We start from the raw sequence: 13,381 nt of genomic DNA, 5'->3' as shown, positions 1-13,381 counted from the left end.
TGCCACAATCCAAAAATGTGCAGGTTAGGTGAATTGGCCATGCTAAATTGCCCGTAGTATTAGGTGAAGGGGTAAATGTAGGGGAATGGGTTTGGGTGGATTGTGCTTCGGTGTGGACTTGTTGGGCCGAAGGGCCTGTTTCCACACTGTAAGTAATCTAATCTAAAGAATCTCTCGCCACCATCTTCACTTTGGAGACCCTTGGTGACCCTTCTAAGAGTTCAGCCAATATTTGGCAGAATTCTTTGCTTGCCTCCGGGCCCAAAATGTTTCCAATTCTGGTTGTGATGGTCCTTTGGTTCCCCAATCACCACCAATTTTTCTAGGATTAGATCTTTTGGCATGCAAAGACTGATATTGTAAGCTATGACTGGAAGTATGTCCAGAAAATCCAAAACTATTGCAGATTGTTCCAGTGGGGATATTGGTACTATATCTGCTAGTAGGAGGCAGCTCAATGCATCTGCATTCACAGCTTGGCTTCTTGGACAGTACAAAAAACTTGTAATTATACACACTTAGTATTAGAGCCCATCTTCCGCCTTGGGATCCCATGGCCCCAGTTTCCTCATCTCCCCTCCCCCCATCTTATCCCAGTTCCAACCTTCTAGCTCAGCACTGCCCTCATGACCTGTCCATCTTGCTTCCCACCTATCTGCTCCATCCTCCCCTCTGACCTATCACCATTACCCCAACCTCCATCCACCTATCGCACTCTCAGATACCTTCCTCCCAGTCCACCCCCTCCCATTTATCTCTCCACCCGAGGCTCCCAGCCTCATTCCTGACAAAGGGCTTTTGCCCAAATGTCGATTTTCCTCCTCCTCGAATGCTGCCTGACCTGCTGTGCTTTTCCAGTACCACACTCTCGACTTCAAAATCAGTACGACTGCTGCTGCCCATTCTGCAGACTGGACTTCTTTAATGGTTCCTTTGCTGTCCAGCCTTCTGATTTCTGTCTCTGCATTTTGTCTGTAAGACAAATGGCACTGGGTGGGCCTTGCAGAATCATGGAATTGCTTCCTGGTCAACATGCAAGGTGACCTTGGCTTCTTTGATAGTCCATAGACCTTCCTGAAAAACCTCTGGGTATTCCTTAGAACTTTATTTAGGCAGCCATCTTCTAATCAAAATATGTTGAACTAATCTAGGTGAATCACTCTCAGCCAGTTTCATCTGGTCAAGCTTGGGAGGGAGCCTTTTACTACAATCAGTGGTAACTGAACCAACCACTTCTCATAAGAGACCAGAACAAAAATTGCACCCTTAATCTGTAAAGGCTCTCTGCTATAGGCTCTAAGTCTAACAGCGGTCTTATGCGAACCTAAAGGGTTGGAGTCCAGAGGCGAATTTTGTTAAAGACTTACTCTGTGATGTTATGAAGCAGACCAGATACCCTCAAAATATTTTAAGAAGATAGTCTAGACCCTAACTTTTTCTTATTTTAAAGACAAATTTAACATGCTGTTTTCCAGATGTATTCAATTCATCAAGCTACTCAACTTTAAGCAAAACACAATTTATTTAAGCACTGTAATAAAATACCACCAACGAAAGAGGAATTTAGAATGTCTTAATTCTGTTGGAAAAGTTAATAGAATAATAGATCCACTTACTATAACAAATTAACTGTTCCAATCCAGTAACATTTCACAAACATACCCATTGGCAAAAAGGCAAATTCAGGGAAACAGATTTTGTCTCACATGCAATCTAGCAGCTTAGGAAGAGAACCCTCAGCTTTTGGCTGTAATTGTGAGAGGGAAAAAAAAGCTTCCAATTCTTCAAACCCACAACATCAACTGCTGAAAGCTAAAACAAAAAATCTGGTCTATGTGAGCTGCCTGCAACCATATAGGTTGTTTCTATTGTTCCAATTTTTTAAAAAACCCAAGGTCTTTAAAGTTGTTTATCTGGGTGGCTCTGGTAGACTGGTCAGCACCTTTGCCTTAAAACCTCGCTTTAAAAAATACCAAGACAGAATAACCCATTAAAGCCAAATAACCCAATAAACCCATTCATCACAGTAAACACTGAAATGGCTATATTGGACTCAATTCAAACCGGATGGTCATTTAACAGATAGTTATTTTGAATTGTTCTGATTTGGATGATACTAAGCAATTTAACGGTTCCAAACCACATATGGGTGGGCTTTCCAGGGTGTGCACTCTCCTGGATACAGGCCTATGAGTTCTCTTACTCTATTTAGGTCCAGTAGGTTTCATTTGCTGTCTCAAAGCCGCATACCGGCAGCAACTACAATGACTTGTCGGCCTGGATCTTGAAGGAAATTTTAACCATTTGGGTGAGGCTTGGCTTTGTTTTGGGGTTTTGCTGTGGGCTGACCTAGAGTCCCTCTGTTCAGGACATATCCTGAGTGAGGCTATGCAATTGCCTTCACTCAAGTGGTGTTCCTCAAGCTTGGACTGGCGAGGGTGCCCACATCCATCGTAATTCCCTGCAACTCATGTGATCCACTTGCCACATTTTCCAATGACAAAGTCAGTTGTGGTGTCTATTTGAAGTTCAATTGGGCCTCAATTTGTAGGGAGTTTTATATGGTTACATCATTAATCCCACATACCAATCGGTCTCTCCCAACAACTCACTAAGAGTTAAACCAAATCGGCTGCCTCTTAACCTTGTCAAAAATTAAGATACAGATTCCCTAGGTTCTCAAATTACAAGTAAAAATGATAGTGTCTCAGAACTAGAGGAGGCTTGGAGCCATAACATTTCTTAACTAAATCTGTCAACTCTTAAAAGATTTTAGTATCCACCTTCAGGAAAGTTAGGCTCCTAATCACCTAAAAAGCTGTGTATCCGCAAGCTGGTCAGGAGAATTACTCATTACTTTTCATACGCACCAATGTCATTTGCCTGGAAACAAATAATACATTCTTTCCAAATAGTGGGCCCACAGGGTCAAACGAATCAAGCTTTCCAAATAACAGCATGATGCCAGAAATGCTTTCCCCACCTCAAAGGCAACTGTTGCAAGCGTGTTTCTTCAGGAATGTTCTTTACTCTTGTTGCCACTGAAATAACTCAACAAAGGTCAATATCCCATCACCAAGCCACTCTTAATTACACGTGGAAAGTCGTTGTCACTGATCCAGCTCCCTCAGAGCCAGCAGACAAATAGTCAGAATATCTAACACTCCTATTTTGATCTGTCGGCAAGAGCTCCCAATTGGATCAGATTAGAATTTAGAATTTATTGTCATATGTATTTTTACAAGAAAAATACAATGGAAAGTGGTCTAAGTTGCCCTTCCATGGCACCTATATTGACAGAAGCCATGGTAAAATCATAAATTATAAAATTAAGTAAATATAAGACAAAGATCATCAAAGTCCATTTAAAGGCACCAGGTCTCAAAGAAAGTGGATCCAGGATGAGAATGACACATTGGAATGAAAACCGAAACGCAGGGATGTCACTCCATTGGGTTGAAAGCCCCTGAAGAAAAACTGCTGCCAGGAGCGCCACTTAAAAAAAAATGCTGGGCCGTCGGATCACTAGGTCGCTACCCACAGATAAAACGAAGCGCTGAGATGTCGGAACACCGAGCCAAAAGTGCTCTCTGAAGATTAAGATTAACAGCCCCAGTCAGGGAACTCGTGTTATTAGGTCCATCTGTCTGATCTTACTACAATCACTATAGTGAGGATGGCAGATATCCTACCCTAAAGGACATTAGTGAGCCAGGTTTCTTGGCAATCAACAATGGTTTCAAGCTCATCGGAAAATTCTTAATTCCAGAATTTTTTTGTTGAATTCAATTTCCACCATGTGTTGTGGCAGGATTCAAACTTGAGTCTCCAAAACATGACTAAGTTTCTGAATTAAGACTGCAGTGATATTACTATTTGGCCTTCACCTTCCTTCTATCGCCCTGTTGCTGTTCTGGAATGAGGTCAACTTTAGATTGCATCTGACAGGGAGTCATCAGCAATATCAATTACTGTGTGGTCGTTCTTCAAATATGATTTTTGGTCTCTATACTCACATATTTTAAAGGGTACTAATAAAAGGAACTACTGATTTGCTTGGTTTCTGGACCCTTTTGATTAATTTGGCTGTCTCGAAATCTTATTTATCAGCTTGAGATAGTTGTCAATGGCTTTTAAGACTTCTCACACTTATCATAAATCTCATTAATTTCCTGTCCTGTATTAACTTCATCTGCTCCTGTAGCTATGGAGTAATGTGTTGACCCGTTCAACTTCAGAATTGCTGTCCAATCTTGAAGCAATTCACAAGAATCCTTTTCTCCAAAGTCCCCAGTTTTATGTTTGATTTAGTCCTTCCAAATGTCTGAACCTTTCGGTCGTATAAATTTAGGATGTGTGTTTTTTTTCCCTCAGCTTTTAGGCAGTTTATGTAAAATTTTAAATTTTCCTTCCACTATTGAAAGCTTTTCTGTGCTGCTTAGCTTCATACTGACTCATCCAGATACTGCTGTCTCTCACTAAGAAATACCTTATTTGGAATTAATATTTCTTAAAATGTGCAAAACCATTACAAATTGTTTTGCTTTAAATTATTTCAACAATCCCTTCACTCCCTTACGATGGAGTATTAAGTATTTGCAATCATTTTTTATTTTGTTTGCCAGCTCACAGTTGCTGTTTCTAATGGCATCGACCTTGGATCCAAACCACTGAGTTTTTATTTGAAGCACATGTTTGGAATCTAATTTACCCAATGCTACCTGACTAGGTGTTGTTAAAATCAATTTTCATCCTTTTTAAGAGCTGCTCACCAGATTCTCAAACTTTGCATAAACCTCCGATATGACGTCTGTGTTTACTGGATTATGATGTTCTTTACAGCTTACCAAGCTGCTCTGGTGTAGTTTGGATAATTTTGAAAGCTGATTTTGTTCTGACACTCTCTGCTTCCACTTCACCTACATAGCAAGTTTGAAAGTCTTCAACTGTCTTTTTATAGACCTGCAGTCCTGGTGTCAGTTTTTCAGATTGTCTTTAAAGTTGAATTTTCAATATTATGGGTTCCTCCAGATTGTATGTGGTTGGTCTGGTTTTGGAGTGATGACTGAATTGTTGATACATTCTACCAACATCTGGTTTATTATGCATTAAGGTTCTATAAAAGCTCCACATGACTAGGTCTTGCAAGGCTGAAACCATGCTCATTCTCCCTCCAACTCTCTCAGTCACATGCTAACTCCCTTCATCAGTATGAGAGGTAAATCCATTCAGGCCCAGACATTAATCTTGACATACTCAGATACCACAGGTACAACTGCCAAAAACACAGTCAGCACCTTCACATAGAAAATGTCTATTTTCTGAGACAGCTGTTTGCACACGTAAATAAAGACATTGGATTAAAATTCCCTGTGCACAGAAGTTGAATCTGACCTGTTTCACATGAAGTTTTCATTCAGACAGAGCATTAGTTGGAAAATTGACTGCAGAATGTTAGACAACACAATTTAATGTGCTCAATGATTTAATCCTTCCTAACTTAGAGTATTTGGGAGAAAAAAAAACTTCCTTGTAAAGGAGATATTTGCAGTTGTCTCTGTGAAAGTATAAATGTTAGATTCCAGAATGTAGAGTCTACTTGCCAATACTGAACCTGTTTTGTCTAATTCTCCTTTAGATTTTCCTCAGAGACCATTACCTCGACCAGTTGACTCTGCTTTGAATGCCAACACATTCCCGTACAGAACTCCAAGACCAGGACCAAAGCCCAACTTCTCTGGAGGGAACCAGCTTGCCAATCCAGACAGGTATTTTGCCAGCAGTGTTTCTACATGTGACCACTAAGAGCATATCAGAGTAAAAAAACCTTAACTCTGTTATGATTTTATGAAATGTAAGGTCACTGGCATTTGTCGCTTTTCCCTAATTGCATCTTGTAGCTGGTGCACACTGCTGTTACACGTCAGTGGTGGATATGGTGACAATCAAGCAAGCTGCCAAATCTTGTTTGGTGGTTTTTTTCATTGTTTTTGGAGCTACCCTCCAAATGGGGAGTATTCCATCACACTCCTGAATTGTACCTTGTGGGTGGTGGTAGGCTTAGGGAGTCAGGAGGTGGGCTACTCAGTGCAGAATTGCCTTCCACTATGCTGTTCTTGTAGCTGTAGTATTTACAATGTCTTGGTGATAACGCTCGTAATTTAGGAATGGTATTTAGTAATGGTAATGCCATTGAATATCACTGATGACATTTAAATTCTCTTGTTTTGAAGATGGCTATGCCTGACGCTTGTATGGCACCAATGTTACTTTATACTTGTCAGCCCAAGCCTGGATGTTTGTCTTGCTCCATAAAGACATGGACTGCTTTAGTGTCTGATGAGTCATATTTGTGCCCTGAACAGAGAACACTCCTACTTATAGAATCATTGAGTCAAGCAGCTAACAGAACTTTCAGTCCAACTTGTCCATGCCAACCAGGTTTCCCAAACTTAGTCCCGTTTGCCTGTGTTTGGCTATCTCCCCCTATACCTTCCTTTTCAAGACATGTGGACCTGTCCAAATATCTTTTAAATGTTGTAATTGTACCTGCATACTTTGTCAGTTCATTTCACATATGAACCATCTTCTGCATGAAGAAGTTGCTCCTTAAGTCTCTTTTAAATCTTTCTCTGCTCCCTTAAAAAATATGCCACCTAGTTTTGAACTGCTCTACCCAAGGGAAAAGGCCTTTACTATTCACCTTATCTATTCCCCTCATGGATTTATAGACCTCTAAGGTCACTCCTCAACCTCCTATGCTCCAGTGAAAGAAGTCCTAGCCTTCCCTCCAGTCAAAGTAAAATCCTGGTAAACTGTTTCTGCACTGTCTCCAATTTGATAATACCCTTATAGCAGAGTAACCAAAACTGCACATGGTGCTCCAAAGGTGGCCTCACCAATGTCCTGTACAACCACAACATGACAACCCAACTCCTATACTCGGTGGTTTGAGCAATGAAGGCAAGCATGCCAAATACCTTCTTTACCACCCTGTCAACCTGTGATACAACTTTCAAAGAACTATGTATCTGAACCTCTAGGTCTCTCCATTTGACAACACTCTCAGGGCCCTACCATTAATTGTATAAGTCATGCCCTTGTTCATCTTACCAAAATGCAATACCTCACATTTATCCAAATGAAACTGCATTTGCCACTCCTTGGCTCATTGGTCCAATTGATCAAGACTCCTTTTGACGGAGGAACAGTCATTGTTGAGCAGCTGAAAATAGTTGGGCTAGGATATTACCCTGAGGAACTCCTGAAGAGAAGTCTGGGATTGAGATAAATGCGGGGCTGCAGAGACAGTGCAGGAGGGAGAGCTTCAGATTTCTCGTACATTGGGACTGTTTTTGATGGTGGTGGGACTTGTACAGGACGGGTGGTTGCTCTTGAACCGGAAAGGAGCCACCATACTTACATAGAGCTTTGTTAGTGCTGTTGGAGAATGTTTGAACTAACTTGGCACCTTGCAGTGAGATCTAGATGCAGTGTTGAGCAGTGTAAGGTGAATGGCCAAGAGATAGCAAGTAAGTCAGGAAACTGGAGAAATTCTAGGCCAGGTAAGGGAAAGGGAGTTTGGCGAGTGTTGGATGGTAATTATTTTAATGCAAGGAGTCTGGCAAACAAGGCAGATCAGTCGAAAGCACAAATTAAAATATGGGATACAATATCATTGCTGTCACTGAGAGAGAGGGGCAGAATTGGCAGCTCAATATTTCAGGATAAAGTATCTTCAGGCGAGACAGGGATGGAGGCAAAAGAGGAGGATAACTGCAATATTGATCAAGGAATCTGTTTCTGCAGTAAGGAGGGAACACCTTAGAAGGCTCCTCAAGTGAAGCTGTATGGGCAAAATGTAAGTACTAATAAGGTATAATAACATTGCTGGGATTGTACAATAGGCCCCCAAACAGCATGAGAGAAATAGAAGAGCAGACATGTAGGTATGTTTTTTTAACAGGGTAATGATAGTAAGGAATTCCCCAACATTAACTGGGGTAATCATAGAAAGGTTAAGAGGGAGTAGAATTCCTAAATCATTCAGGAGAGCTAGTCAGGCAGGTATATAGAAAGCCCTACAAAAGAGATTGTGGTTCTGGACTTAAGTTTAGTTAACAAAGCTGGACAAGTGGTTGAAGTATCAATGGGGGAGCACTTGCAAACAACAATCATAACTCCATTAGATTCAAGATTGTAATGGGCAAAACAAGTATGGGCCTGAAATCAAAGTTCTCAACTGGGTGAAGGCTGACTTTATAAGAATAGATATGATTTAGTCACAGTAGACTAGGTGCAGATATCTTCAAGTAAATCTGACTCAGAACAGCCAGATAGTTCAAGAAGAAAATATGGAGAGTATAGGGCCAACATATTCCTATAAAGATAAAGGGTGGGACTATCAAATCCTGTGAACCATAGATATCAAGGGTTATTGGATGAAGAGAACACAGGAGACTCGTCGCATATACTGAGAGCTCAAAACAACAGAAGTCTTCAGAGTATAGAATGTGCATGAGGGAACTTAAAAAGGAAATTAGGAGAGTTTAAAGGGGATAAAAAGGACAATGGCAGGTAAAATAAAGGAAAATCCTAAGTTGTTTTACCCTTTTTTTTGTATAAAAGGGTAACAAGGGATGTATTAAGCCCCATTAAGGACCACAGTGGTAACCTGTGTATTGAGCCAGTGGATGTAGGTAGAGTTCTAAATGAATACTTTGTGTCAGTGTTCATTTGCAAGAGTTACAATACAGGTGTAAAAATCAGGGAGAAAGAAATTAGCATAGACAGAGAGGAGGTTCTGAGTGGTCTAGCAGTCTGGTAGGAGATAAGTCCCAAGGCTGAATGAAATGTATCCCAGGTTGTTGAGTGAGGCAAGGGAGGAAATAGCAGGAGTGCTTGTAAAAATGTTCAATTTCTCTGTGGCCAAAAGAGAGGTGCCAGAAGACTGGAAGACAGTCAGTGTGGTTCCATTATACAAAAAGGGAAACGGGAACTCCAAAACCAGGAAACAACAGGTCAATTAGTCTAACCTTGGTGGTGGGGGAACTATTAGAAGCAATCCTGAGGGACAGAATTAACCTGTGTTTGGGGAGGTAGGGACTAAACAAAAACTACCAGTGTGATTTTAGTAATGGGAGGTCATGTCTGACCAACGTGATTGAATTTTTTTTAAAGAGATGACCAGGTGTATAGATGAGGGCAGTGCTTTTGATGTGGCCCACTTTGTCTTTATGTCATCTGCATACTTGACAACAATACCCTCAGTTCCTTCATCCAGATTATGAATATAGAACATGAATAATTGTGGTCCCAATATAGATCCCTCCAGAACCCCAATAGTCAACAACTTAAATCCTGAAATAGACCCCTTTATCCCTATTCTCTATCTTCTGCCAATCAGCCAATCCTCTACCCATGGTAGTACCTTGCCACAAACACCATAGACTTTTATCTGTGCAGCACCTTGTCAAAAGGCCTTCTGGAAATCCAAATAGATCACACCCACTGGCTGTCCTTGATTTAACTTGTTCATCACTTCCTCGAAGAATCCGAACAGATTTGTTGGAGACTACCTTCCTTTGGTGAAACTGTGCTTACCATGCTCTTCCAAGGACTCCACTGGAGTGTTACATCAGCCATTTTCCTCTTCTATGGGATCCTCCACGGCTCCAGTGATTCCTATCTCCTTCAGAACTCTGGAGTGCCATCCATCCAAGTGATTTATCCACCTTCTGACCTTTCAGCTTCCCCAGGACCTTCTCCTTTCTAATGGTCACTATTCTTACCTCTGCCTCTCGAAGTTCTGGTATGGTACTGCTGCATCAGTCTTCATGGCTGAAGACAAAGTACCTATTCAGTTTCTCCATTGCTCCTTTGTTGCCCACTTCTCGATTCTCATTTTCCAGCAGTCAAATGTCCAACTTGCTTCCCTCTTACCTTTATATGTCATCTTTTATATTAACTAGTTTACCCCCATTTTTCATGTTCAACCCCTGTTATTGCCTTCTTAGTTGTTGTTTGCTGGTTTTTAGAGGTTTCCCACCAATCTTCACCACATTGTATGCTTGTTCTTTTCCTTCTGCTGACTTCCCTTGTCAGCTGTGGTTGCCTCATTCTACCCTTAATATGTTTTTGTCATCTTTGCTGTGCCTCCCAAATTACCCCAAGAAACATCTGCCATTGCTGCTCCAGCATCTTTCTGCTGGGCTTCCTTTCCAATCATACCTGCCCAGTTCCTATCTCATGTCTTTACAGCTATCTTTACTCAATTGTAAATTCAAGCTCATCCCTCTCAAATTGCAGTTTGAATTCTATCATATTATAGTCACTGACCCCTAAGCTCCCTAATCAAGTCTGCCTCATTACACATCACCAAATCCAATACTGCCTGATTCCACCCGGGCTGTACCACAGCTGTTCCTAAAATCCATTGCTCAGACATTCCACAAATTTCTTTTCTTGGGATTCACATCGAACCTGATTTTCCCAGTCCACATGCATATTGAAGTCCCCGTGGTTATTATAATAATGCTTTTCTTACATTCTTTTTCTACCTGCTGATTTATTTTCTGCCCCACATCTCCACTACTGTTATGCGGCTAATACATAATTCCCATCAGGGACTTTTCTCCTTTGCGGTTCCTCAACTCTACCACACAGATTCTACACCTTCAGACTCTATTTCATTCTTGCTTTTGATTTAGTTTAATTTCTTACTAACAAGACAAACCCATCCCTGCTGCCCAACTGCCTGTCCTCCTGATAGGCTGCATATCCTTGGGATATTTAATTCCCAGTCCTGATGTCCTTGCAAACACATGTCTCTGATGCCCACATCATACTCACCAATTACAAACTCAGTTACCTTATTTTGTATGCTGCATGCATTGAAATATTACATCCTTAGTCCTGTGTTGATCTCCCATTCCTTCTTATCGGCTGTGCCTGAAGTTAGATTCATGACCCTTTCCGTACTGTCTGTCCTATTAATTGTTCTGGAAACTTGAATAACCTTCTCCTGAGCCCTGTTCCCTTTAACGTTTTCTGTAATTTTCCATGCAACCGAACCCAGCCCTGCCACTGGCTGGTCAGATTGGCTGATTTAGTGATAATGGTATTCAATCCAGATAAATTTGAGGTGATGCATTTGGATAGTATAAACAAGGCAAGGGAATACGTGGTGAATGGTAAAGTCATAGAGGTCTACAGCATGGAAACATGCCCTTCGGCCCAACTTGCCCATGCCGCCCAGTTTTCACAATTTAAACTAGTTCCATTTGGTTCATATCTCTCCATACCTATCCCATCCCTGTACCTGTCTAAATGTTTCTTAAATGACAAAATTATACTCACTTCCACCGCTAACCTCTGGTAGCCTGTTCCAGACATTCACCACCCTCTATGTGACAAAATTGCCCCTCCAGACCTTTTTGTACCCTCTCACCTTAAACCTATGCCCTCTAGTTTTAGACTCCCCTATCATGGGGAAAAGCTGTCAGCTATATGCGTTATCTATGCCTCTCCTGATTTTACAGACATCTATAAGGTCATCCCTCACTCCCCTACGCTCCCGGGAAAAAAGTCCCAGTCTACCCAACCTCTCCTTATGACTCAAACCATCTGACCCAGGTAGCATCCTAGTAAGTTTTCTCTGCACACTTCCTAGTTTAATAATATCCTTTCATTAGTAGGGCGACCAGAACTTCACATGGCCTCACCAATGTGGCCTCACTAATGTCTTGTATAGCTGCAACAAGACATTCCCAACTCCTAAACTCAATGTTCTGACAGATGAGAGCAAGCATGCTGAAAGCATTCTTCACTATCCTGTCTATTTGCGATTCAATTTTCAAAGAGGAATGAACCTGTAACCAGGGGTTTCTTTATAACACTTCCCAGGGCCCAAATATTAACTGTGTAAGCCCTACCCTGGTTTGCCTTACCAAAATCTAAATTAAACTCCATCTGCCATTCCTCAGCCTAATGCTCCAGTTGATCAAGATCTCACCGCATTCCTAGATAACTTTCTTCGCTTTCCACCATATCACTAATCCTGATGTCATCCACAAACTTATTAATCATACCTGCTAAACTTTTATCCAAATCATTTATATAAATGACAAATAATAATGGACCTACCACTAATTCTTGAGGCACACCACTGGTCACAGGCTCCCAGACTGAAAAACAACCCTCTACCACCACCCTCTGCCTTCTACCATCAAACCAATTTTGTGTCCAATTGGCTAGCTCTCCCTGGATCTAGTGAGATTTAACCTTACTCATCAACATATATGTGGCACCTTGTTAAAGGTCTTGCTAAAGTCCATGGAGATAACATCTACTGTATTGAATCCTCATTAATTCATGACACTAACAGAAGTCTGGAAAGCACCGAGGATCAAAGGGACCTTAGCATGCATGCATGTACACTTGTCCCTTATGGTATAAAGACAGGTGGATAACATAGCTGAGAAGGGATATGTTATGCTGGCTAGAACTGTATAAAACATTAGTTAAGCCACAGCTAAAGTATTGCGTGAAGTTCTGGAATGCATAACAAAGGAGGGATGTGATAGCACTGGAGAGGGTGGAGACGGAATTTATCAGGATATTGGCTGGGCTGGAGAGTTTCAGTTATGAAGTGAGATTGGACAGACTACAGTTGGTTTTTCTTGGAACAGAAGAGATTGAGAGGGTACACGATGAGGTGTTTAAAATTGTGAGAGGCACAGTGAGAAAACTGCACAGAGGCTGGTATCCTGTCACCAAGTCCCCCTTTATGTACTTGTCCATCCACACTAGCTGTGGCTGACCAGCTCAGAAGAGATTCTAAATCCTCTGTTAATTTTTGTCAGCCATGATTTCCTGATTGACCCAGGTTAACAATCCTAATCAAGGACCTTGTTGTCAGCAAATTCACCTGGTTCCAATCACTATGTCACTTCCTCCCCAAGTCTGGAGATGGAGGCCTGGTCTTAAGACCATAAGATATAGGAGTGCGTAGTCCTTAATTCCTTGTGACATGAAGAATTTATCAATCTCTGCCTTGAAGACATTTAGCAGCCCGGCCTCCACTGCACTCCCCGGCAATGAATTCCACAGGCCCACCACTCTCTGGCTGAAGAAATGTCTCTGCATTTCTGTTCTGAATTTACCCCCTCCAATTCTAAGGCTGTGTCCACGGGTCCTAATCTCCTTGCCTAATGGAAATAATTTCCTAGCTTCCACCCTTTCCAAGCCATGTATTATCTCATAAGTTTCTATTAGATCTCCCCTTAATCTTCTAAACTCCAATGAATACAATCCCAGGATCCTCAGCCGTTCCTCGTATGTTAGACCTACCATTCCAGGGATCATCCGTATGAATCTCCGC

The 13,381-nt window shown here is 41.5% G+C and overlaps 1 protein-coding gene across 1 annotated transcript in view; it reads left to right on the top strand.

The window, feature by feature from the left end:
* Nucleotides 1-13,381, top strand: part of lcp2a (lymphocyte cytosolic protein 2a) — a 174,026-nt gene that overhangs the window by 137,957 nt on the left and 22,688 nt on the right. The window contains exon 17 of the mRNA XM_060837487.1: nt 5,639-5,768. Coding sequence (XP_060693470.1) covers nt 5,639-5,768 — 130 coding nt within the window. The remainder of the gene's footprint in view (nt 1-5,638; nt 5,769-13,381) is intronic.

This window comes from Hemiscyllium ocellatum, chromosome 16 (assembly GCF_020745735.1).
Source record: "Hemiscyllium ocellatum isolate sHemOce1 chromosome 16, sHemOce1.pat.X.cur, whole genome shotgun sequence".
In the NCBI taxonomy this organism is placed as follows: Eukaryota; Metazoa; Chordata; class Chondrichthyes; order Orectolobiformes; family Hemiscylliidae; genus Hemiscyllium; species Hemiscyllium ocellatum.
This window is presented reverse-complemented; position numbering and strand designations above follow the sequence as displayed.